Raw genomic sequence first — 23,881 nt, 5'->3', positions numbered from 1 at the left:
GCGGAAAGGCGTGGCCCTGGAGCGGAAGAGGAGTGGCCCTGGGGCGGAAGGGGCGGGCGTGGAGGGCTCCTTCCGGGAGTTGATTTCGTGGCGGGAAAAGTGATCGTTGTGGAGTGCCCGTCTGCCTTCGGTGGTCGTTTCTCCGCGCCAGCCCGCGATGGAGAAGCAGCGGGAGGAGGAGGCCACCGGCGAGACCGCGGACTCTGGGGGGGCGGCCAGCGCGGGCGAGCTGCCACAGGCCGCCGGCGCCCGGGAGGCACGCAGTGAGGACCGCATTAAGCTACTGCTCAGGTGGTTCCCTCCGCCCGCCGCGGCCCGAGCCTTGGGCATCCGTCTCGGAGCACCGCCCTTGCTCGGAAGGACCGGGATTCGGACTCAGGATCGGTCACTTAAAGGCCCCGAGCCTCAGTGCATCGTCCCCTAAACGGCGCATCCTAGTCTAGCAAGGAGGGGCCCCGCCCGACCTTTTAGGATTAGGGCTCTCCAGTCCAGACCCTTCATTTGTTATGTGTTGTATTAGGAGGACGATGTTCATTGTGCTTTTCCACTAAGCAGTGCTAGGGAGGTCTGATGCGAGGGCCTTTGTGCTCTAAAGCAGCGGGCAGATCTGCCTTACTGTTTTTTGTGTACCTTCTCAATAAGAATAGAGTGTTTTGCGGCGCAGGGTACCGAACCCAGGACCTGGAGCAGCTAAGCCCTACCCCTGAGTTACATCCTCAGACCTAACTATAGTTTCTTTCTTTTTTTGGTACTGGGGCTTGAACTCAATTCCAGTTCCTACACCTTGAGCCCTTTTTGTGATGGGGTTTTTCAAGATAGGGTGCTGTGAACTATTTGCCTGGGCTGGATTCGAACCGCGATTCTCCTAATCTCTGTCTCTTGAGTAGCTAGGATTGCAGGCGTTAGCCCGGTTACCGATAGTCTCTGTGGGTTCAAATAGTTGGGGTGGGGGGAGCAAGAATATTTCACAAAACGGGAAAATTACATGAAATTCAAATTTTAGTGTCATAGGTCAAGTTTTACTGGAACACAACTTTCCTTCTATAATAATAATACTTAAATATTAAAAAATAAGTACTTAAAAATGTAAAAAGTAATATCTCCCTTTCCATTTCAGCTAGAAAAGGAACTTCTTTCATTGTGTCATAGAATGCTAGCCTATTTAACCTCTAAGAAATTGTTGTTTTCATTTGGAATTTTAAAACAAGGAATTTGCCATAGAGTTTTAGAAATTTGTCTAATGTTTCTTAGGTACTTAAGTAGGTCTTCAAAGGCAAAAGGCAAAAAGTTTCATAATTGTTCGAATCATGCAAATGTGATATATTTTGTAAATTCAACTTAGTAACTATCATTAACCCATGGCTTTTCTACTTATGTTTGATTTTGGGTTAAGAATAATAGAACTAAGAAACTTCTGTAATGTAGATTAGGATTTTTTGTATTTTTCTGTATCTCCTGAGAATGTTAAGGTCTGCGTATGTGAAAGTGATTACAGTGGGTTTTTGTTGTTAGTGGTATTATTTTGGGTGGGACTGGGGTTTATACTCAGGCTTTGTGCTTGCAAAGCAGGCATTCTACTACTTGAGCCACATCTCCACTTATTTTGCTATGTTGGAGATGGAGTCTTCTGAACTATTTGCCCAAACTATCCTCCAACCGCAATCCTCTGAATCTCAGCCTTCCAAGTAGCTAGGATTACAGGTGTGAGCCACTGGTTTCTGGCTTGATTACAGTGTTTTTTAATTATGTCACTTTGGTCTATGTATTTCTTTGTGTATCAGGTTTTGTTAAACCCCATTAACAAGATTAAGAATAAGTTTAAGGGGTTGGAGGTGTAGCTCGGTTGTAGAGTGCTTGCCTAGTATGTGGAAGGCCCTGGGTTTGATTCCCTAGTACCACAAAAGAAGAAAAGAAGTTTGCTAGTGGCTCAATCCTGTTATCCTAGATACTCAGAAGGCTGACAACAGAGGATCTGGATTCAAGACCAGCCTGGGCAAAAGTTTGTGAAGCCCCCATCTCAAAAGAAAAAGCTAGGTGTGGTGCACACCTGTCATCCAAGCTCCTATGGGAAGAATAAAATAGGAGGATTGTGGTCCAGGCTGCTAAGGCAAAAAGCAAGACCATATCTCCAAAAAAACCCATGCAAAAAGAGCTGGAGGTGTGGCTCAAGCAGTAGAGTACCTGCCTAGCAAGTGTGAGGCCTTGAGCTCAAACACAAGTACTGCCAAAAAAAAAAAAATTAATAAGTGTAGCTTTCCCTTTCAGATGCTTTGTCCCTCCATATTTCACTTTTTTGTCTTCATCTATGGCCTTAAAAGTTTTGTGTCCATTTAAAAAAAAATAATGAGGCCATACTGAAAGTCTTTAATGCCAAATTTCATTATTCCTGCTCATTTGGTTATATCAGCTTCCAACAAAGATAAATTGGTTTATTTTATGATAACAAGTAAAACCTCAACCCATAAATTTACTTTCTTTCTATCCTCTCTCTGTTTTCAGGCTAAGAGCACAGACAAAACAACAACTCTTAGAATATAAGTCAATGATAAATGCAAGTAAGTAGTTTCATATTCAAATAAGGTTTTACAAGTTTGGTGATAAACAGTATTCTAGAGAAAAGAAAATCAATTTTGCAAAAACTTGTTGATGTACATTTTCTTCTAGCAAAACAGGTAAAGAAACATGCAAGACAATTAAGCAGTATGGATGAGTTGGCCAGATAAGGGGGAGAAACTACTTTTATTATTTATTTATTTATTTTTGCCATACTGGGGTTTTGAACTCAGGGCCTCATGCTTGCTAGGGAGGCACTCCACCAGTTGAGCCATTCCACCAGCCTGTGTATAAATTCTGTTACTTTTTTTGGTGGCGCTGGGGCTTGAACTCAGGGCCTCACGCTGGCTAAGCAAGTGCTCTACTATTTGAGCCGCTCCACCAGCATAATGTTGAATTACTATTATTTTTTTGTTCGGTGAGATCGGGGTTTCAACTCAGAGTTTCACACTTGCAGAGCAGGTGCTCTACCACTTCAGCCACAACCTCCAGTCTAAAATAGATTCATTTACCATTTTTTAAGGAAAAAAAACCTGCCGAGTGCTGGTGGCTCACACCTGTAACCCTAGTTACTCAGGAGACAGAGATCAGGAGGATTGAGGTTCAAAGCCAGTCCCAGCAAAAGTTCTCAAGATCTGATCTCCAAATATCCACCTTAAAACAAAAAATAGGACTGGTGGAGTGGCTCAAGTGGTAAAGTGCCTGCCTAGGAAGCTTGAGGCCCTGAGTTCAAACCCTAGTACAGCCAAAAAGAGAAAAAACCTTACTGAGATTACATTGGCAAAAGGATTTTTTTTTCTTTTTCATCCATTTTGAAGGTACAGTTTGATGAGTTTTACACTGATGGTTATACATCTGTCAGACCACACTTGAGACATATATCATTCCCATCATGCCAAAAGAGTCCCTTGTACTGCTTCACAGCCCACCCCACTCTTTACCTAGCAACCTACAATATAATTTCTGTATAGATTTGTCTTCTAGGGTGTGTTACTAGTCACGTGTAGCTTTCTTAAATTAACTAAAATTTAAAATGCTCAAACTAGTGGCTACCTAATGGATAGTGTAGATATGAAACATCTCCACCATTACAGAAAGTTCTGGGCTCTTCTTCTTCTGTTCCATTGAGGTGTTTGACCTTATACTAGTACTGCTCTGGTTGTTTTGCTGTTGTTGGCAGTGTTGGGGTTTGAACTTCATACTTGCTAGATAGATACTCTACCACCTGAACCATGATTCCTACCCTTTTTGCTGTGGTTATTTTGGAAACAGGGTCTCTCTTTTTGCCCAGGCTGGCCTGGATTGCAGTCCTACTTTATTATGCTTTCTGCACTGACTGAACTGACAGATGCATGCCACCACACCCAGGTTTTTGCTGTTGAGAGATGGGGTCACAAATATTTTTATTCAGGCTGGCCTAAGACCTCTTGATCTTAGCCTGCCTCACTTCCTCCCTCTTTTGTGCTGGGATGACAGGCACAGTGCCGACCACCATGCCCAACTTACAGTAAGTCTTAATATCAGCTACTATAAATCCTGTAACTTAGTTTTTTTTCAAAATTGTTTTGGTTATTCTAGGTCCTTTCATTTTCTACATGCACTTTTAAGTTGGCTTGTTAATTTCTACAGGAAAAGAAAAAGACCTTATAGAATTTTGACAAGGGTTTGATTGGGATCTGTACATCAATATGAGGGAAAGTGTTACATTACCAGCATTGATTCTCCTAATACATGTCAATGGTATATCTATCCATTTCAGTCCTTAGTACTGTTCACTTGAGAGATCATATACATGCCTTGTTAAATTTATCTTTAATATTTCATGTGTTTGAATGCTATTGCTTATGATAATTTTTAAATTTTAATTTCCAATTGCATATTGCTGATAATGTAAACCTACAATTGGTGTTTTATATTAAATATCTTAGTGGGTTTTTCAGTTTATTTGATTTTTGCAGTACTGGGGTTTGAAACTCAGGGCCTGCACCTTGAGCCACCCACGGGCCCTATTTTGTCAGGGTTTTTTTTTCAAGATAGGGTCTCACAAACTATTTGCCCCAGCAGGCTTTGAACCTGAATCCTCCTGATCTTTGCTTCCTGAGTAGCTAGGATTAAGGGCATGAACTACTGGCACTGACCCTTACTGGGTTTTTACTCCCTTTTATTTGCTGTCATTCCAAAATTATTCTAATAGACCACTAGTTTCATATAACTATTAAAACCCAACATGTGGTTAGTCCTCATTGAAATGAGTTATAAGTATAGAATACATACAGCAGAAAAAATAGGAAATATTTCATTAGTTTTAAATTGATTACATGTTGAAATATATTTGGGATCTTTTAAGCTAAATATCTATAGTAAAATTAATTGTGTTTATTTCACTTTTGTAATATGCTGACATTTAAGTTTATATCTTTTGCATTTGTGACTGATTTATATACCCTTTGGACACTGTTCTAAAATATTACTGACTTCAAAAACTTATTTACTTGTAGATGAAGAAAAAACTCCAGAACAAATCATGCAAGAAAACCACATTGAAGCGTATGTCATATTTTTAAACTTTCTTTGTGTTTTTTACTAAGATTTAACCATACTGTCTATGTTATAACACTGCCTTTTTTGTTTTTCCTTTATTTTTTCAAATACATCACGCATGTATTGGGAAGTTGTTGATTAGGAGTGGAGTCTTACAAGTAGGTGGATGGTTACATTAGTACACTCTAGCATTCCCTTTACAAGGTAATTAGCAATGTAGCTCAGGAAGCAAATCTATACATAGGAATTGATGTGATAAGCCTGTATTCAAAGATGGTTCTTTTACTTTTTTCAAACCTTTTGTTAAATTCTTTTGTTCACATTTTTCTTTAGTAAAATTGAAGACCTGGAAAATGAAATTGAAGAGGCAAAAGTTTCTTCTGAAATGAAAAATCTTGCATTACACCGGTAATTATTACATTTTATTTATTTATTTTTGTGGTACTGGGGTTTGAATTCAGGACCTCATGCTTTGCTAGGCAGGCTCTCTACCACTTGAGCCACTCCACCAACCCTTTTTTGTGTTGGGTATTTTTGAGATATTTGTCCAGGCTAGCTTTGAACTTCAATCCTCCTGATATCTGCCTCCTGAGTAGCTAGGATTACAGGTGTGAGCCACTGGCACCATATAAGCATTATGCAGTTCAGGCTGGTCTCAAACTCACTATCTTCCTACCTCAGCCTTAAAAGTGCTGGGAGTACTTTACAGGTGTGCATGCAAAACTTGTGAGAGAAAAGTTGCATTATTCATTAATACATTCTTTTGAAGAAGTTACATAGGATAGAGTTAATAAGGAAACTTCAAGACAATAGTGGTGTTTTAATCACCCATTTGGTGTTTGACAGTATTATACAGATTGATTTATTTCAGTAACTATTAACCCAATAAAAGAATTCTCATCAAAGCCTGGTGTGGTGGTACACTTTTATAATCCGAACACTCAGAGGCTAAGGCGGAAGGATTGTGAGTTTAAGGCCGCTGTGAAAAATAAAACAGAGCAAACAAAATAATTGTCATCAGGTTGAAATACATACACATCTATGTATACGTATGTATGCACGTATTGTTTGTTGAGGCAGGACTTTTGATTATTATATTACTGTTGTGGGGTTAAACTGTGACATTTACAAAAGTTCTTACAATATATCATAGTTGAATTCACCCCCTCCATCTCCTTTATCCTCTCTCCCCCAAGGCAGGGTCTTTCTATGTAGCCCAGGCTGGACTGCAGCTCAGAATTCTCCTGCCTCAACTTCCCAAGTGCTGGAATTAGGCCTTTTTTTCTGGCAGTGTTCAGGATCAAACCCAGAGTATTGTGCATGCTAGGCAAGCACTCTACCACTGAGCGCCAGCCCCTGATTGCCTTTTTATTATTATCCATTTATTAGCTACTTGAGTTTAAAAGAAAAGCCTACTCATATTTTTATGTATACTTTAGAGAAAATCAATCTTTACCTTGTCAAATTTGGGAAAAAATTAACTGTGCCATAAATGTTACTTGTGTTGTATAATGCAAAGTTTTTCCTTCACATAGGATGCAACTTTCAGCTGCACTTAGACAAAACCTGGAAAAAGCAGACACCAAGAGTAGGTATGATTTCCTGCCCTCCTTCACTCCCTAGATTTGGGAATAATAAGGGAGATCTGTATATTGACTTTAGTTAGTAAATTTTTAAAAAAATTGTCACTGCCAAAACCACCTTTTTCTATGGAATAAAAAAGATAGAATTTTTGCAGGTCCGCCCCAGAATTTCAGCAATTTTTGTAGTCCTGTTGACATCTTGTTTAATATTGATTATAACCATAAGAAGCAGGCTTTATCCAGATGATCTGAAATACTTGAAGGAAGGTTTTTGAAAAATAGCTTTTATTGTGTTAACTATCAAGGAGGAACAATGTTATTTAATCCAATAAATGTACTACTCATTTTCCATCAGTATAAATGATCTTGTTCTGATTAAACAGCTTGCCAAGGAATAAGAAATAAAAACTCTAGCAGTCAGGGTCCTCTATACGTGGCCTAGGAATCTGACCTCAGGCAGAGTTATATGGTCATAACTCCCAAAGCTGTAAAAAATCTTGTGGTAAAAAGCATCTTCTACCAAGTTCCAAGATGGACCTACTACTTCTCTCTGGGTGTCTTAGTCCAGACTGGTATGTATTCTCCAATATTCCTGCTGTCATCTTACAAATCTTAAAACCTGAATTTGGGCTTTTTGAATTTTTATGTTCCCCCTTAAAGGCGAGCTTAAGATATACTTGAGTGAAGGGAGTGGGGTGCAGGACAGGATTTATCATGTTGATACCCAAAGACAACAGAAAGGTCAAATAGGCCAAAACAGTGTCTTTAGCATCCTTTAAAGTTTGCAACTGTTAATTTTTTTTTTAATTGGGCCAGGCTCCAGTGGCTCACTTCTGTAATCCCAGCTACTTGAGAGACTGAGATTGGGAGAATCGAAGTTTGATGCCAACACAGGCAAATAATTCTTAAGATCACCAGAGCAAAATGGACTGGAGACATTTCTCAAGCAGTAGAATGCCTGCTTTGCAAGCACAAAGTTCTGAGTTCAAAAACCAGTCCCACACACAAAAAGATTTTTTAATTGGGACACCATTAATTTGGATGTCTCCAGCACCTTCAATTCTTATGTAAGCAAACCAAAGCCCAATGTAAACCCTGAAACAAATCTCTTAAAACTGCCAACTAACCTTGAGGGACTTTCGACTTTACCCAACAAAATATATTTTCTTTGTCTTGCTTCAGCGAACATCTTATACAAGTTGTTTCCGGTCCTGCCCTCTTGCCCACCCCCACCCCCCCCACCCCCCCTCCCACATTTGAGCACTGAACTGCTCGCAATCTGGTGTTGCCCAACTCGTGAATAGGCCTCTGCTCAAATATAAACTTGTTAAATTTTAATGTACCTAAGTTCATCTTTCTTTTTTTTTGAGACAGGATTCTTGCTATGTAGTCTGTGGTGAATTCCAACTCACTGTGTAGGCCTTGTTGGCCTCGAACTTTTGATTCTCCTGCCTCTGCCTCCAGAGTGCTGGAATTACAGATGCATGCCATCATGCCTGACTTAGATTATTTAATTAATTAATTAATTAAATTTTTTGGTAGGACTTGGGTTTGAATTTAGGGCTTCAACACTTGCAAAGCAAGCCACACCTCTAGTCCAGAATTTTTATTTTTAACTGAGGTTAATAAAGCATAATTTTGTTTTATTTTCAGTGTGCTCACCGATGATATGAAACACATATTAAAGCTAAATAAATTGATAATGACATCACAGCAGGTAAGCTTATACATTGGGCTATGTATGCATTCTCATGATTCAGTGGCAACTTTTTTTCTTTTCTTTTTTTTTTTTTTTTTTTTTTTTTTTTTTTGCATCACTGAGGTTTGAACTCAGGGCCTTACACTTGCTAGGCAGGTACTTTTACCGCTTGAGCCACTATGCTGGTAACTATGTTGTGTATTATTAAATAAGATTGTCAAGAAGGACTAGTATGATGAGAAGGTTCTCCTTAAATTCTCTTTTTTTTTTTTTAATTAATTCTTTTGACTAATTTTGCAAATTATCTGCTTATAATTTAAGCTATTATCTTCTCATTTTTGTTGTGGGAAATAGAGGATTTGAAAATTAGAGACTTAGAAAATATGAACTAACATAAGAAACTCAGTTATTGCAGTATTGTAGATTTAATCTTTTTTGGTCGGGGACAGTACTGGACTTTGAACTCAGGGCCTCACACTTGCTAGGCAGGCACTCTCCCACTTAAGCCACTCCACCAACCCCATTTTTGTGATGGGATTTTTGAGATAGGGTCTTGTGAACTATTTGGCTGGGCTGGCTTTGAACCACAATCCTCCTGATCTCTGCCTCCTGAATAGTTAGGATTACAGGGGTGAGCCACTGTACCCAGCTTGTAGATGTATTCTTAAATATTATGCTTTTATCTTCTTATTTTAATGACAGGAATCCTGGGAATTGGAGGAAAAGCTGCTTGATGTTAGAAAGAAGAGATTGCGTATGTAGGATACTCTTCCTTTTTCCTTTTTTTTGGTCGAACACATTTTCACCCGTTTTGGAGATTAATAATAGCAGATCTCTCAGTCACTGAGAAATTTAATTTTTCAAAATTTTGAACATGCCAATTAAAAAATAGGATGTAATACATTTTGCTTTTTTTGTTGTTGTTTTAGAACAACAAAAGGAATTCTCAGTGGGTAATGTAATCAAATGATATGAAAATTATAATATAGAAGTCATATATCCTTCCTGTATGACATCAGTTTGGTATATATCTTTCTGAACTTGTCTTTATGCGTATGTAAATATATTTAAATGCATAAATTTCTAGATTATCAGTTGGTACATATGGCTTTACAGGCTTTTTGCTTATTTTCTCAAGACATGGGTGGCTGTTTTTCTTTTTCTTTCTTTCTTTTTTTTTTTTTTTTTTTTTTTTTTGTGGTACTGGGGCTCAAACTGAGGGTCTTCACCTTGAACCACTTTCCCAGTCCTATTTTTGTGAAGGGTTTTTCAAGACAGGGTCTCTCAAACTATTTGCAAAGCAGGTACTCAACTGCTTGAGCCACACCTCCAGTCTCTCTCAAACTATTTGCCTGGGCTGGCTTCCAACCAAGATCCTCCTAATCTCTGCCTCCTGCATGGCTAGGATTACAGGCGTGAGCCACCAGACGCACCAACTTATTTATTTATTTATTTATTTATTTATTTATTTATTTATTTATGTGGTACTGGGATTTGAGCTCAGGGCGGACACCTTGAGCCACTCCACCAGCCCTTTTTTTTTTTAATTTATTCATATGTGCATACAATGTTTGGGTCATTTCTGCCCCCTGCCCCCCACCCCCTCCCTTTCCTCCCGCCCCCTCCCTCCACCAGCCCTTTTTTTATGTGGCAGGTTTTTTTCGAGATCTGATCTCGCAAACTAATTTCCAGGGTTGGCTTCAAACCTCCTGATGTCTGCCTCCTGAGTACCTAGGATTACAGGTGTGAGCCACTGGCACCCAGCTATATTTTGGTTTTGAGATACGGTTTTGCTAACTTTGCCCAGACTGGCCTCTAACTGTTGATCCTTATACTGCTGCCTTCGAAGTAGTTGAGATTACAGATCATGCCAACCTTGGTTTATTATTTTTAAACATTACTTAAATTTGTCTGTTAGCAAATAATAATAATGTCAGGGTAGTCTTGGTCTTTTTTTGTTTTTTTTTCTTTTTTGAAACAAAATCTTAGGGCTCGGGGCATGATTCAAGTGGTAAGTGGTAGAGAAACTGCCTAACAAGTACAAGATCCTGATTTCAAACCCCAGTACAGCAAAAAAAAAAAAAAAGAAAGAAAGAGAGATAGGGTCTCACTCTGTAGTCCAGGCTGGTCTCAAATTTAAGATCCTCCTTCCTCAGCCTCCCAAGTCCTGGAATTATAGGTATATACCATTGCAATCAGCCTTGGTTATCTATTCTGATAATGTTTTTGATATTTCATTATTTTTCATGGCATTCCAACCTGCTCTTAATAGGTTAGTGTCAAAGAATAAAACCTATGACATACCCATTTATATTTTCAAATTTGTGGTTTATTTCCCTGAACATTTTTGGAAATATGAAAAATCATTGCCAGTATTTGTCCCTAATCAAGATCTTACTTTTGATTTAATATTTATCTTATATATCATTTTTTTTTCTCAGTACTAAAGTTAGAACTCAGGGCCTACACCTTGAACTGCTTTTTCTGTGATGGGTTTTTTTCAAGATAGGGTCTCACAGAACTATTTGCCTGGGTTGACTTTGTTGCAGGAGGGCTCAGACAGACAGAAGGCACCAAAGCTTTCAGGAAGCTTTTTTTATTAAGCAAGCCGGTAGCAACTCAGTGGACTCATGGCCAAAGGCTGAGCCCTGAGAACAAAGAGTGCTTTCCTCATACACCATTTAGAGCAGGTTACAGAAATGGGGTGGGGGGGACGGGTATACAGCTTGTCCCATACATAATCACATGTTATTTTATTAGCTATTTTAACTTATGGGGTGAGGTGAACCTCCTCTGGTCTCCAGGTAACATTCCCCCAATCTCTCTTCCCCTTCCGTGCCTTCCTGCCATATTCCACCCTTTGATGTTTGGATCTACTTCTGGGTAAAAGAGCATCATGTTAATAAAGACTGTAGTACTGGGGGATTAGGCAGGGTAATATCAGGCATGTTCTTAACACAAGGAATGTTGTCCCTATTTAGGTCTTCAGCCCACCTAGGGTTGAGAACTAACCCCCAGTAGGTCACTGGGACTTTATCCCTTTCAGGTTGGCACAGAGACATGGGCAAGCTCTTTTTATCTTGTTGATAATCTCTTTAATTGCCTTTTCTTCATGATCAGTCTGTAAATATCAGTTACTCAGATTGAGATTATTTCAGGCTATTGTTGCCAGCGGGTGAGGTTAGGGCTCCATGTGATTGGGAGCCCCCCACCACTGAATCTTCTGAGTAGCATCATCGTAAAACTTTTGTCCCAAGCAGATCAAGTCCCCTTCTGAGGTGGAGAATTGGCCTTTTGGATGGGAGATACAGTAATTCCTAATGATAGAGGTTTTTCAGGAGCCAACTGCTCTCCCCATGGCTGGGGGACTGGTTTCATTAAAGGGCTCTTGTGGGTTTAGCTCTTTGGCCTCCCTTGGCCAATGGTCTCTCATATTCATTCCTCCACAAACACAACACAAAATTACATTCAGAATTTGTGCTATGGACTCAGCTAGTGAAAGGAACAGGTTTTTGGTTGTAACTGAGATGGGAAATTCACTTTATATCTCCTCGTAAAAGAAGTGGAAGACCTGGTATGAGGAGCTCTCTTGAGTGATCATATGAGTTGAAAATGCAGCAAAGTACTGGGGTCTGTTTTTTTTTTTTTTCGTGATCAGACTTTTTCCCAACTTCCCAGCCTGTTTCATTGAGGTTGAAAATAGTGAATTTTATGGGGTTACAGGCACCAAGAGTGCAGTCGGGGGTTGCTTCCCTCTTTTGTAAAAGAGCAGCAGTTCCATGTTGAGGTATGGACCTCCCCTTTTAGCCAAGTTGCCCACCTTTCACAACCCCAATAAAGGCAGTAGAGTTGTTCATAGGATGCACACCTGGATGCCCTCTGTTGTCTTTTGGGCATACATACTTGTCATTTAACCTGTAGGTCCTTTCCCAGGCTACCCCCCTATAGTTGACCTAAGGCCTGGTGTTTTTAGCTATTGCTGCACACACATCAAAGTATACGGACACAGGTTTGTTGGGGTCATTAACCTGGGTGCAGTTAACAAGCTTCCTGCTGCTGGTGAAGCTTTGGACTTCTAGCCATTGCTCTCAAAGGTGATAGGTGGGGTTAAAACAGATATACTGACCATGATGAAAGCACACTGAGTAGATGGTATGGCTGTGGGTGCATGACCCAACGATGGTGCCTGCACAAGAATAATAAGTAAGGAAAACCAGAGTTTTGGTAACAGCACTCCCTGCTTGGGTAGTGCGCACACATGAGTCACATTCCAAAGCCTGGGGTTCCCAGGTAGAAAGCTGACCAAGATTAGCAAGAAGAAAACACAGAACAGACTTATTCTCAAAGGTGAGATGAGCGACTCCTCAAGCTTCCACCGTGCTTAGACTGGTTTGCTTCCGGAGTGACTAGAGCAGGGCTGATGGTGTCTGTGGTTTCCTATTGTCTCCTGAGAAGCAGGGTCCTGTTGGGGAAGGGTGCTAGGGTTTTGAAAGTGATCTTGTATGGTGAGACTGGGTCAGAGTGCACTCCCATTTGAGGAAAGCTGGCTTTACTCAGCTGTGGTAGATCCAGGGAACAATCCCTGCTACCTTAACTTCTCTTGGGGTGAACAAAACAACAATACAAGGGCCCCTCCAGTGAGGCTTTCTGACTGAACATTCCATTTCTTTACCAAACAGCATCCCCTGGTTTATAAGGGTATGTGGGAGTTGTCAGGCTAACAGGGAGTCTCTCGCTTATCTAGTCATTGATTTTTGAGAGAGTCAAATCAAGGTCCTGTATCAGGGTAAGGTCACCTGTTAAGGTCCCCTCACAGGCCCTTGACTAAAAGGGGTGGGTGCCAAAAAAGCATTTCAAAAGGGGAGAGACCTGTCTGTTTGCTAATCCTGAGCAAGGCTATGGGCAGTAATTGATCCCGTAGTAGATGGCTCTCCTGGCATAGTTTTTTTAATTGTAATTTTTAGAGTCCTGTTTATACGTTTTATTTTTCCTGAACTTTGGGGGTGAACTTTGGCCATGTGTAGCTTTTAAATTATTTTTAATCTTTTAGCCATTAACTGTACCACCTCAATCGCAAAGGTCAGCCCATTGTCTGACCCAATAGACACAGAGGTATTCTGAATCGAGGAATGAAAAAGCCCAGTTTTGGGGCTTTTTCAGTCTGAGTGGGAAAGGCTTTTATCCATCCTGAGACGGTGTAAACAAACACAGCAAATACTGGTGATTGTTTTTGGCACACACATAATGCACCTTTCACATACTGTCTTACTGGAGAGCTTGGGGACATAAAAATGCTGGGCCAAGGTGGTCTCAAGAGCTGTCTGCCCTGAGTGAGTTCCCTCATGGAACTGCTTGACAAATGTGGGAGCCAGTGACTCAGGTATGGCAATGCGGCCATCAGTAAACTTCCACCATCCATCTAGTAGAAAATTTTCTTCAGTTTCAAACCAAGCCTGTTCTTGTGAAGTATACCGTGGGTCCTGTTCAGATAGGGGACACAGGAACAAGGCAGCTGCCAGTAAGGCTGAGATTTGTCCTCCTGTGAGGGCTGTTTGCTTGGCTTTCCTATCAGCCTTTCAATTTCCCCAGACAGCTGTTGTCTCCCCCTTCTGATGCCCTCGGCAGTGCTACTTGCTTAGGGGCCTATACAGCTTTTAGTAATTTTAGAATGTTTTTATCCATATTTAACACTTTTTTTTCCCCCCTGAGTTAGAAGTCCCGACTGGCAGTGGTAGTGTTTTTAATGACAGCGTCCAGAGTCTACCACTGCATATCCGGCAAAACGTGTGTCTTTTGGACAAAGCTGTTGCCATCCATGAAATACTCAACGTCTGGATGACTAATGGCCTGGTTGGTCAAGCCTGGCCAGCTGGAGAATACCTCATCCGTGATCTCTAAACAATCATGCTCTGGTGGTCCTGAATTAACCCATAATAGGGTGGCAGGGTTTAGAGTCTTAACCTCTAGCTGGACATGGAGGTTTCTACATAACGTGCTTTGATATTTGACCATTTGGGAGTTTGTTAACCAATAATTTTCTTTTCTTTTTTTTTAAAATTTTTTTTTATTGTTTTATTATTCATATGTGCATACAAGGCTTGGGTCATTTCTCCCCCCTGCCCCCACCCCCTCCCTTAACACCCACTCCTCCCCCTCCCTCTCCCTCCCATCCCCTCCATACCCAGCAGAAACTATTTTGCCCTTATCTCTAATTTTAATAATTTTCTTTATATTCCATGAGAAACAAAGTGAGGAACTTGGACTGTGAGTTTTTGTCTCAGAGTAGTTTGTCTGCTTGAGCCACCAAGATGGCAGTAGCTGCCAGGACACACAGGCAGGGTGGCCAGCCTCTGGAAAGCATCAAGTTGCTTTGATAAATAGGCCACCTGGAAGTGCCAGGAACCTAGCAGCTGGGTCAAGACTCCTATAGCTTCCAGTCTCTCATGTACATACAGGAAGAAGGACTTTATCATATCTGGCAGGCTTTCCTTATATACCGTTTAGAGCAGGTTACAGAAATGGGGAGGAAAAAGGGGTAACAGCTTGTCCCATACATAATTGCATGTTATTTCATTGACTGTTTTAACCTCTGAGGTGAGGTGACCCTTCTCTGGTCTCCAGGTAGAATTCCCCAACTCCAGGTTTCCTGTGTTTTACTGTAGCATTCATTAATCTCTTCCCCCTTCCTGCCTTCCTGCCATGACTTCAAATCTTGATCCTCCTGATCTCTGCCTCCTGGGTAACTAGAATTACGGGCATGAGCCAACAGCACCCAGCTATATATCATTTTTAAGTGATAATTTTTTTTAGGTAGTGCTGGGGTTTGAACTCAAGGCTTATGCGCTTGCCGAACAGGCACTCTACCTCTTGAGCCACACCTCCAACCCTTATATATAATTTTTGTAGTTAAAAGGGAAAAAGAATTTTCTTCTATTTATTTGTATCTCTGACTATTCTTTTGGTAATTTCTCTTCTCTTTTACGTGAGGCCACTTAAAACAGTTGCTGATGATAGCCATCACTGTCATATATGAGTACTTTGAACATTTCAACAAGGACAGCGCTGAGTATAAAATTTTTTTTTCCTTTTTCTTTTATTATTCATATGTGCATACAAGGCTTGGTTCATTTCTCCCCCCTGCCCCCACCCCCTCCAGAGTATAAAATTAAAATGCTGTTCTTTTGCACCAGAGAAGTAATTTTTAAAACTGCAATCTAACATGCTCTTTATTATAAATTTTCTCAACTTAAAGTATTCTGCTTTGTAACTATATATATGTTTATACAGTTGTCATATATAGTATTTTGTTTTATTTTTAATCTAATAGAATTAAAACAAGCTTCAGAAAGGAAGCTTTTAGAAATACAGACTGAAAAGAACAAACAGAAAGAGGATTTGGATAGTATGGAGAATTCGGACAAGATAAAGGCCATGCAACAAAAGTTACAAACAGAGATACAAATTACTACAGTTGTTCAACATGTGTTCCAGGTAACATTTATATAAATTAGATAGGGAGTAAAGAACTTTCTTTTTTGTTTTTTTGTTTGTTTTGGTGGTACTGGGGTTTGAATTCATGCTTGCTAGGTAGGTGCTCTACCACTTGAGCCACTCCACCACCACCACCCTTTTTTTTTTTTCTTTCTCTCGCTTTCTCTATCTCTTTAATTATTGTTGTACTGTACTGGGGATACATTGTGACATTTATAAAAATTTTACAATGTATCATAGTTGGATTTCTTTGCTTGGGCTAGTCTCAGTGATTCTACTGATCTCTGCCTCCCAAGTAGCTAGGATTACACGTTAACCACCAAGACCTGTCTATGTCATTTTTTTAATTTTATTTATTCCTTTATTCAAGAAGGCAATTTTTTTGTCCCCTTGGTGGTAATGGGGTTTGAACTCAGGGTCTCACACTTGCTAGGCAGACACTTTAAACACTTGAGCCACTCTACCAGCCAGGTATAATTGTTGAGTTGTAAAATGTGTCTGGATCTGCTGAGGTGAAATATTTAAATTAGCAGTTTGCAATTACATAAAATACATAGTTAAACACTGCCTATTAAAAGGGAAATGCTGGCTGTGAAACTTGAGGTCTTATAGCTCCCCAGGTCTTATACCTGCTTTTCAGTGGCAATGATTAGATTGGGTAGTGATCAAATCCCTGAGACTAATTTAAGTGAAGAATCATTTCACTCATTTCAGTTTTCCTTGGCACATTTTCTTTCATGTTGCTTTGAAATTTGTACTGGTCTTCATTTCTTGATTTTATTCATATCCTATAAATCAATATTAATTTTGACTTAATGAACTCATTGCTTGTTAAATAGAACACAGCTTTAGCCAGTTTGAGTTCTCTTTGTTTCCAAGATCAGTCCTTAAGGAGTTCAGTCCTGATTGAATGCTTACTTCTACCTGCCTTTGTAAATTCAACTGTCTTGATGTACACTAACTCTTCATTCATTTATAGCAAGAATATACCTCATATAGACTAGTCTTTAATATTTTTGTAGTAATAATGTAACATTATACTTTAAAAGCCTATTTGTTTCTGCTTTTTGTTTTTTAGTGCTGAGGATCAAACCTAAGGCCTTGCAAGTAGCTAGGCAAGTGCTCTACCACTGACCTATATCCCTAGCCCTTGGTTTTTTTTTTTTAGTGGTACCAGTCTTTGTGCTTGTTAGGCAGGTGCTGTACCACTTGAACCACACCTTCAGCCCTTTTTGCTCTGTTTACTTTTGAGATAAAGTCACTCTTTAAGAGGGCCTGCTGGGATCTCAGTCTTCTTATTTATGCTTCTTGTAGTAGCTGAGATGGTAGGCATGCACCATGATGCCCAACTTTTTCCCTTGAGATGGAGTCTCATAAACTTTGTGCCTGGGCTATCCTAGAACCACAGTCCTCCCAATCTCAGCCTCCTATGTAGCTGGAATGACAGGCATTTGCCAATGTGCCCAGCTGTTCATTAAGATGGGGGTCTCACAGACTTTTTGCCCTGCCCTAGCCCTTGGTTTTTTGAAACAAGAGTTTCACTAGGTAGCTCAAGCTAACCTTCACCTTACTTTGTAGACCAGGCTGGCCTTGAACTCACAATCCTCCTGCCTCCTCATGTGCCACCACACCTAGCTTAAAAATCTGCTTTAACATTATTCCAGTCAGTAATTCAGTATCATTGAGCCACTGTTTTTCAAAGGATAATGACCAAAATTTTTATTAATTATGACTAATCATTCCTCCATTGGCTACCATAAAAGTAGTCTTCACCTTTTTTCAGGGTTCTCAAACTTTGCAAGGGCTAAGATTTAAGCTCTTCTTAACCTCTTTTGAAAATAAGGTATATTATTTATGGATAAATTATTATCTTTCACTGTACAAGTGCAAAGTGAACTCTGAACTACAATTATAGTCTTTTCCCTCTAATCTAGGTGAGTACTACACATATCCTTAACAAATGAACACTATCCATGGAAACTGGGGAGGTATTAAAAGATTATTGTAAATATAGCTTACCATTATGAGGATTAAGGCTGAAGCTCTACTGATGATGGGAATGAAAATACAAGAATGGGTTTGGAGGGCTGAAGGTATGGCTCAAGTGGTAGAGTAACTGCCTAGCAAATGCCAGTACTGCCAAAAAAGAGAATGGTAGTTGATGGTAATGATTCAAGTGGTAGCAAGCTTGCTTAGTGCCTAGTAAGCATAAGGCCCTGGGTTCAATCCCCACCACCATTTTAAAAAAAAAGGAGTTATTATTTCTTATTATAATCACAGAACTATATACCTAGTAAATATTCAATAAAAATATTCAAAAAATCAGTGAAAGGATTTTTTTTAATACTTAAAAAATTTAAAAATACTTATTTCCTTAAAAAAAACCAAACCTTTTTTTTTTTTTTAATTACAGAACCTCATTTTGGGAAGTAAAGCCAACTGGGCAGAGAATTCTGCCTTCAAGGAAACTGTTCTGCAGCTTGAGAAGAATCTCACCATGATCTAATCAGAATTTTATCTTGCCATTTTTTTGTTTTTGTCTTTGATATATCATTCAACTAGCAAATTTCAAGTGAAATGTATTTTGCATTTTTGGAATATTCTTAGACAGTTTGTTTTTTAAGCTTGAACTAACACTAGCAAATAATCTGTCGCTTCAAATATAAAGTGACTGGGATACTCTAAAAGAATCTAAAAATCGAAGTCTTTGAAGGATGATATTTGGCCCAGCTTCTGTGAATATAGACTTTTTTTTTTTTTTTTTGACAAGATCTCACTGGGTAGCCCAGGCTGGCCTCAAACTCCCAATCTTCCTGCCTCACTCAGCCTCCCAAGTGCTGGGATTCCAGCATGCACCACCATACCTGGCTGAATGTAGACATTTTTTTTAACAACATTCCTGGCAGTCCCAAGAATGTCTCTTCTTTGGAATACTTTTGTGTATTTATGTATTTGTTTGTCGAACACAATATTAGAAAAGTATATCCATGATGTTAATAGTTGTGGTTATTTCTGATTGGATTGTTACTCTGTTATTTTTTCTTGGGTTTTTTTTTGTTATTGTTTTGTTTTTTTTGTTTTGTATTTCTTTCTTTATCATGCACTACTTTCACAAGGTAAGGAATTAAAACAACCAGGCATAGTTGTTAACAAAGATGATTGACTGATAAAGATGACACTGAGTAACCCCTCAGAGGTAGGTGAACTAATGAGTGAAGAAGTGTGTGAGAAATACGTGAAATCTATCAAGGAGTGAAGATGGCACCCCTAAATGAAGTAGTGTGAAGTAGCTTACTCCAGCATAGTTGTCTGAAATTGGTGGTGGAGAGGAGACATAAAATAACATTTAGCAGCACTGATGAGAAAGAAAGTACTCAGCACCGCTACTGGTACTGGGGCTTGAATTCAGGGCCTACACCTTGAGCCTTTTTGTGTTAGGTATTTTTGAGATAAGGTCTCTCAAACGATTTGCCTGGGCTGGCTTCCAACTGCAGTCCTGATCTCTGCCTTCTGAGTAGCTAGGATTATAGGCGTGAGCCACCGGCGCCTGGCACCTTCGCTTCTTAAAAGATTGCTAATGAACAAAATATGCATCTTTTTTTGCAATACCTTAAGGATTCCCCACCCCATCCCCAGTGGTACTGAGATTTGAACTCAGGGCCTCATGCTTGCTAGGCAGGCACTCCACCAGCCCTGTTTTGTGTTGGGTATTTTTCAAGACAGTATCTCATGAACTATTTCCCCAGGCTGGTTTTGAACTATGACCATCCTGATCTTTGCCTCCCAAATAGCTAGGATTTTGGGGGTGTTTGGTGCTTTGGAGAATACAAAAGCTGCCAGTGAAAGTGTGTTCTCTAGCAGGAGAAGTAGCTAAAATGAATGAGGCACTTGCACAAAATCCAAGGGTGAGCCGCCAGCTCCCTTAAGGATTTTTAGACTAGGTTCTAGGATATTGTAACTTGCTTATATCCATCTCTGGATTTGTGTCAAAATCCCTGTTGTTAATAGTGCCGCAATAAACATGGATGTGCAGGTGCCTCTGGAGTAACAGTCTTTTGGGTATATCCCCAAGAGTGGTATTGCTGGATCAAATGGTAGATCGATGTCCAGCTTTTTAAGTAGCCTCCAAATTTTTTTCCAGAGTGGTTGTACTAGTCTACATTCCCACCAACAGTGTAAGAGGGTTCCTTTTTCCCCGCATCCTCGCCTATTCACAATAGCCAAGTTATGGAAACAGCCAAGATGCCCCAGCACTGACGAATGGATTAAGAAAATGTGGTATCTATACACAATGGAATTTTATGCAGCCATGAAGAAGAACGAAATGTTATCATTCGCTGGTAAATGGATGGAATTGGAGAACATCATTCTGAGTGAGGTTAGCCTGGCTCAAAAGACCAAAAATCGTATGTTCTCCCTCATATGTGGACATTAGATCAAGGGCAAACACAGCAAGGGGATTGGACTATGAGCACATGATAAAAGCGAGAGCACACAAGGGAGGGGTGAGGATAGGTAAGACACCTAAAAAAAACTAGCTAGCATTTGTTGCCCTTAATGCAGAGAAACTAAAGCAGATACCTTAAAGCAACTGAGGCCAATAGGAAAAGGGGACCAGGAACTAGAGAAAAGGTTAGATTAAAAAGAATTAACCTAGAAGGTAACACCCACGCACAGGAAATCAATGTGAGTCAATGCCCTGTATAGCTATCCTTATCTCAACCAGCAAAACCCCTTGTTCCTTCCTATTATTGCTTATACTCTCTCTACAACAAAATTAGAGATAAGGGCAAAATAGTTTCTGCTGGGTATTGAGGGGGGGAGCGGGAGGGGGTGGAGTGGGTGGTAAGGGAGGGGGTGGGGGCAGGGGGGAGAAATAAACCAAGCCTTGTATGCACATATGAATAATAAAAGAAAAATGAGAAAAAAAAAATAAAATTCTGATACAGAAAAAAAAAAAAAAATCCCTGTTGTTGGGTCTGGGGACCTAAAGGACAGATAAGTGAGTCAGTATCCCATCCCCCACGGAGAGCATTATAGGCCCTGCACCCTAAGGAGCTCATAAATCTGCATTCCTGCACCCTAAGGAGGAGATACAGGGTCTCATAAATCTCCCACAGGGCTAATAAACAGAATGCTCTCAAGGTTGTCCCCACCCCCGCCAATAAGGGGCAAACAGATCAGGTCATCTAAGAGAACCTGCATGTGCAAATCCTCAGCCAATGGAAAGAACTCCCCTAACCCTTACCCTAAGCCAGAGTTAAAGCATCCATAAAAAGCCCCAGCTTTCACCTGAACAGGGGGCTACCAGTTTCCAGGCTCCACTGCACTGCTCTAGCCGTAGCCTTTCCTTTCTCTCTAATAAATCCTACTTTGTGTACTGGCCTTGTCTTACAAGTCAATCAGCTGCCTCAAAGCCAGTTCTCCAGCCTGTGAAAGCAAGAACCCTCAACATTGGCCCACAACATTTCACACAGGTATGTAACACTATGATCTTCCCATTGGAAATAACTGGGAGTGGAGGCAAGTGTTTCTTGAGTATCAGATGAAGAACAATGCTGTCTTAATTTTAGAATTGACTGCATTTGCTGGTGCTATTTTTATACAGTAAAGCTACAGTTTTGTAAGAAACAATATTAAACATCTTCATTAATCATGAAAATAAACATTACTTAGGCCAGACATGCTACTGCATGCATATAATCCTAGCAATTGGGAGGCTGAAGCTGGAGGATCAAGAGTTCAAGGCCAGCCTAGGCTGCAGTGAGACCCTGTTTCGGAAAAAAGAACCCATTATTCTGTCTGGTTTCAGACCCCACCCCATCCCTATATATGGGGTACAGACCGTCATTGGCACAAGTCAGCATGCCAATTAGTAAAACTTTCGCTGATGATAACAATGTGAGAGAATATTGTAATAGAAGGTGATTTCTCAGCCAGTGTGATTCAGGTATATGAAAAAAGGCTTTGGTGGTCAATTCATACAAAGATAGTAGAATTGGCTAATGGATACTAACTGGCACTGGTGATCAACAGACAGAAAATGAAAAGGCTGAGGTCACTGAACAAGTAACTAAGATGGAAGGCCAAGGTTTTTAGAGAGGCTTCTATCTCCTGAAGTGGGAGAGTAGAAAAGGGTGAGGACCACAATCTGGAATAAATAGAGGTGTGAGACTCAAAGTTGAAGACTGCTTAAGTGAGATCTGTCATCCCAAAGTCAGAGCCCTGGTTGGAGAAACCTGAGTCCCTGATACCTGCGGTGGGACATCTGGTTTGGTGATTTCAAAGACTTTAACTTCTCAGGCTGCTGAGGTCTCGGAGTTCAGGCTTCCCTTTTTAAAGCCAGTGTCTTTCCTCTTGGCATGTACACCTAGAAGACAACCCCCATTAGAGGGCACTTATAAGGCCTGTACCTGCTCTCCACCTCACACCCTGTCCCCCAGCCAAGTGGTAACAAGGCTTTAGTAGCATCACAACCCAGACAGGGAAGGGAGAAAGGGAAAAGCCCTATGAGGAGCTGCATGGGCCAGCCAGCATTCACAGGCAGGAGCCAGGACATGCCTGTGAGACTAGATTTTAAGGATGCTTTTTCAAAGCAGCCATAAAATGGGAGGAAAAGGAGGTGATTTATGTGATTCTGAGGCATCCACCTCAGAATACAAGATTTAACACTATGCCAAAGGCCCCCAAGGATAGTTGCAAATTAATGCAGTAGCTTCTGGAAACCCAAAGAAAGTAACCCACACTAAGCTAAGCGAAATGCCTAGATGACTGTAATAGGTGGTAGAGACTCAGAAAAATTGGTTTACTGTATGGGAAAAGAAAGCTGGGCATGGTGGTGCATACCTGTAATTCCCACACTCAGGAGGCAAAGGCAGGAGAACCATGATTTCAAGGCCAGTGACTGGGGGTGTGGCTCAAGTGATAGAGCAACTGCCTAGGAAATGCAAGGGCCTGAGTTCAAGTCCCAGTACTGCCAAAAAAAAAAAAAGATAAAAGGCCAGCCTGTGCTACCTAGAGAGATTCTGTTTCGAGAGAGAGAACAAAAAAGAAAACAGGAAAAGACATTTCACTAAGAAATGAGCAAATAAGCCAGTGAAATAATGAATGATATAAAATAAGCACAAAGAAAGATAAGGCCAGAAGCCTCCACCCGGTGAAGGACCCCATTTGGCAGTTGACAAGTGGTACCCCAAATTCCAGATGCAGACAGCTCAGGGGCCTGGGCCTGCACTCTGCAACAAGCCTGGCAGGTGACTGGGCTTGAGCCCCAGCATTTTGCACTGTGACGGAACCAGATTGCCCAGGAGTACCCTGCCCTGTACACTACCTCTGACCTGTTTGAGCCTGGCCATCCCTGATTCTTGTTCTGCTCACTGCAGGGATGACAATGACAAGAAAGCGAAGTAGATGACCAAGGAGAAGGCTAGGAGGCGCACATGCCTTGTTCTAAGGCAACCCTATAAACCCAACCAGTACATGTACTTGCTGAGACATAGAGTTGGGTCCACCCACTCGGGTTAAATCAAAGAAAACTTAAAAGGTCTCTAAAAATAAAGGGTTTATTGAGCCGTATAGATGCCCAAAATGTGAACGACCAGTCCCAGGACAAATTTCCAAGGTCACCTTCGTCATGACCACATACCATTTGGAAAAATGTCTACAAGACCTAAGGGACTAGGATGCCATATAATAACATTTTGGCAAGAAAAAAACTAACCATTTACACTAACCCAACATTGGCTAGAGATAAGGGGCAGGACAACAGGAAGCAAGGAGCCCTAGAAAAGGAGTTAGTCCCAGAAAGAGGTTTTTGCTACTTCTCGGTTGGTTGGTTCCAAAACTAGAATGCCATTTGGCCTTGATGGTTCATCTTCAGCACACAGGAAAGGAATGTGAAGCATTTGTTTTCCTTTTTCTTTGTTGATTTAGTGGAAAGCTGTGAGTTAAAATGGACTTTGATGGCTCTGAGCTAGAGCCATCAAATCTTCTGGTTAGAATAGAAGGCAGACAG

The 23,881-nt window shown here is 40.6% G+C and overlaps 1 protein-coding gene across 2 annotated transcripts; it reads left to right on the top strand.

The window, feature by feature from the left end:
• The first annotated feature begins 32 nt into the window (after positions 1-32).
• Positions 33-18,858, top strand: Cenph (centromere protein H). 2 transcript variants are annotated; one of them, XM_020162650.2, is made up of 9 exons: positions 37-291; positions 2,500-2,555; positions 5,052-5,100; positions 5,428-5,502; positions 6,630-6,686; positions 8,331-8,394; positions 9,079-9,130; positions 15,704-15,867; positions 18,281-18,858. In XM_020162650.2, exons 1-9 carry the CDS (start codon positions 158-160, stop codon positions 18,371-18,373), a joined length of 744 nt encoding a protein of 247 aa, XP_020018239.1. In that variant the 5' UTR covers positions 37-157; the 3' UTR covers positions 18,374-18,858. The 2 variants fall into 2 exon arrangements, with proteins under 2 accessions (XP_073933457.1, XP_020018239.1); XM_074077356.1 differs by lacking the exon at positions 6,630-6,686 and having other exon boundaries at positions 33-291.
• Positions 18,859-23,881: the final 5,023 nt, after the last annotated feature.

Source organism: Castor canadensis, chromosome 6, assembly GCF_047511655.1.
Source record: "Castor canadensis chromosome 6, mCasCan1.hap1v2, whole genome shotgun sequence".
Taxonomy (NCBI): domain Eukaryota; kingdom Metazoa; phylum Chordata; class Mammalia; order Rodentia; family Castoridae; genus Castor; species Castor canadensis.
The sequence above is the reverse complement of the archived record's forward strand: the minus strand, read 5'-3'. Positions and strand labels throughout refer to the sequence as shown.

Excerpts from the sequence above, each read along its gene's own strand:
- Cenph (XM_020162650.2), top strand. The coding sequence starts at position 158 with ATGGAGAAGCAGCGGGAGGAGGAGGCCACCGGCGAGACCGCGGACTCT. Across the intron at positions 292-2,499 it reads CGCATTAAGCTACTGCTCAG|GCTAAGAGCACAGACAAAAC; the intron begins GTGGTTCCCTCC and ends CTCTGTTTTCAG. Across the intron at positions 2,556-5,051 it reads TAAGTCAATGATAAATGCAA|ATGAAGAAAAAACTCCAGAA; the intron begins GTAAGTAGTTTC and ends ATTTACTTGTAG.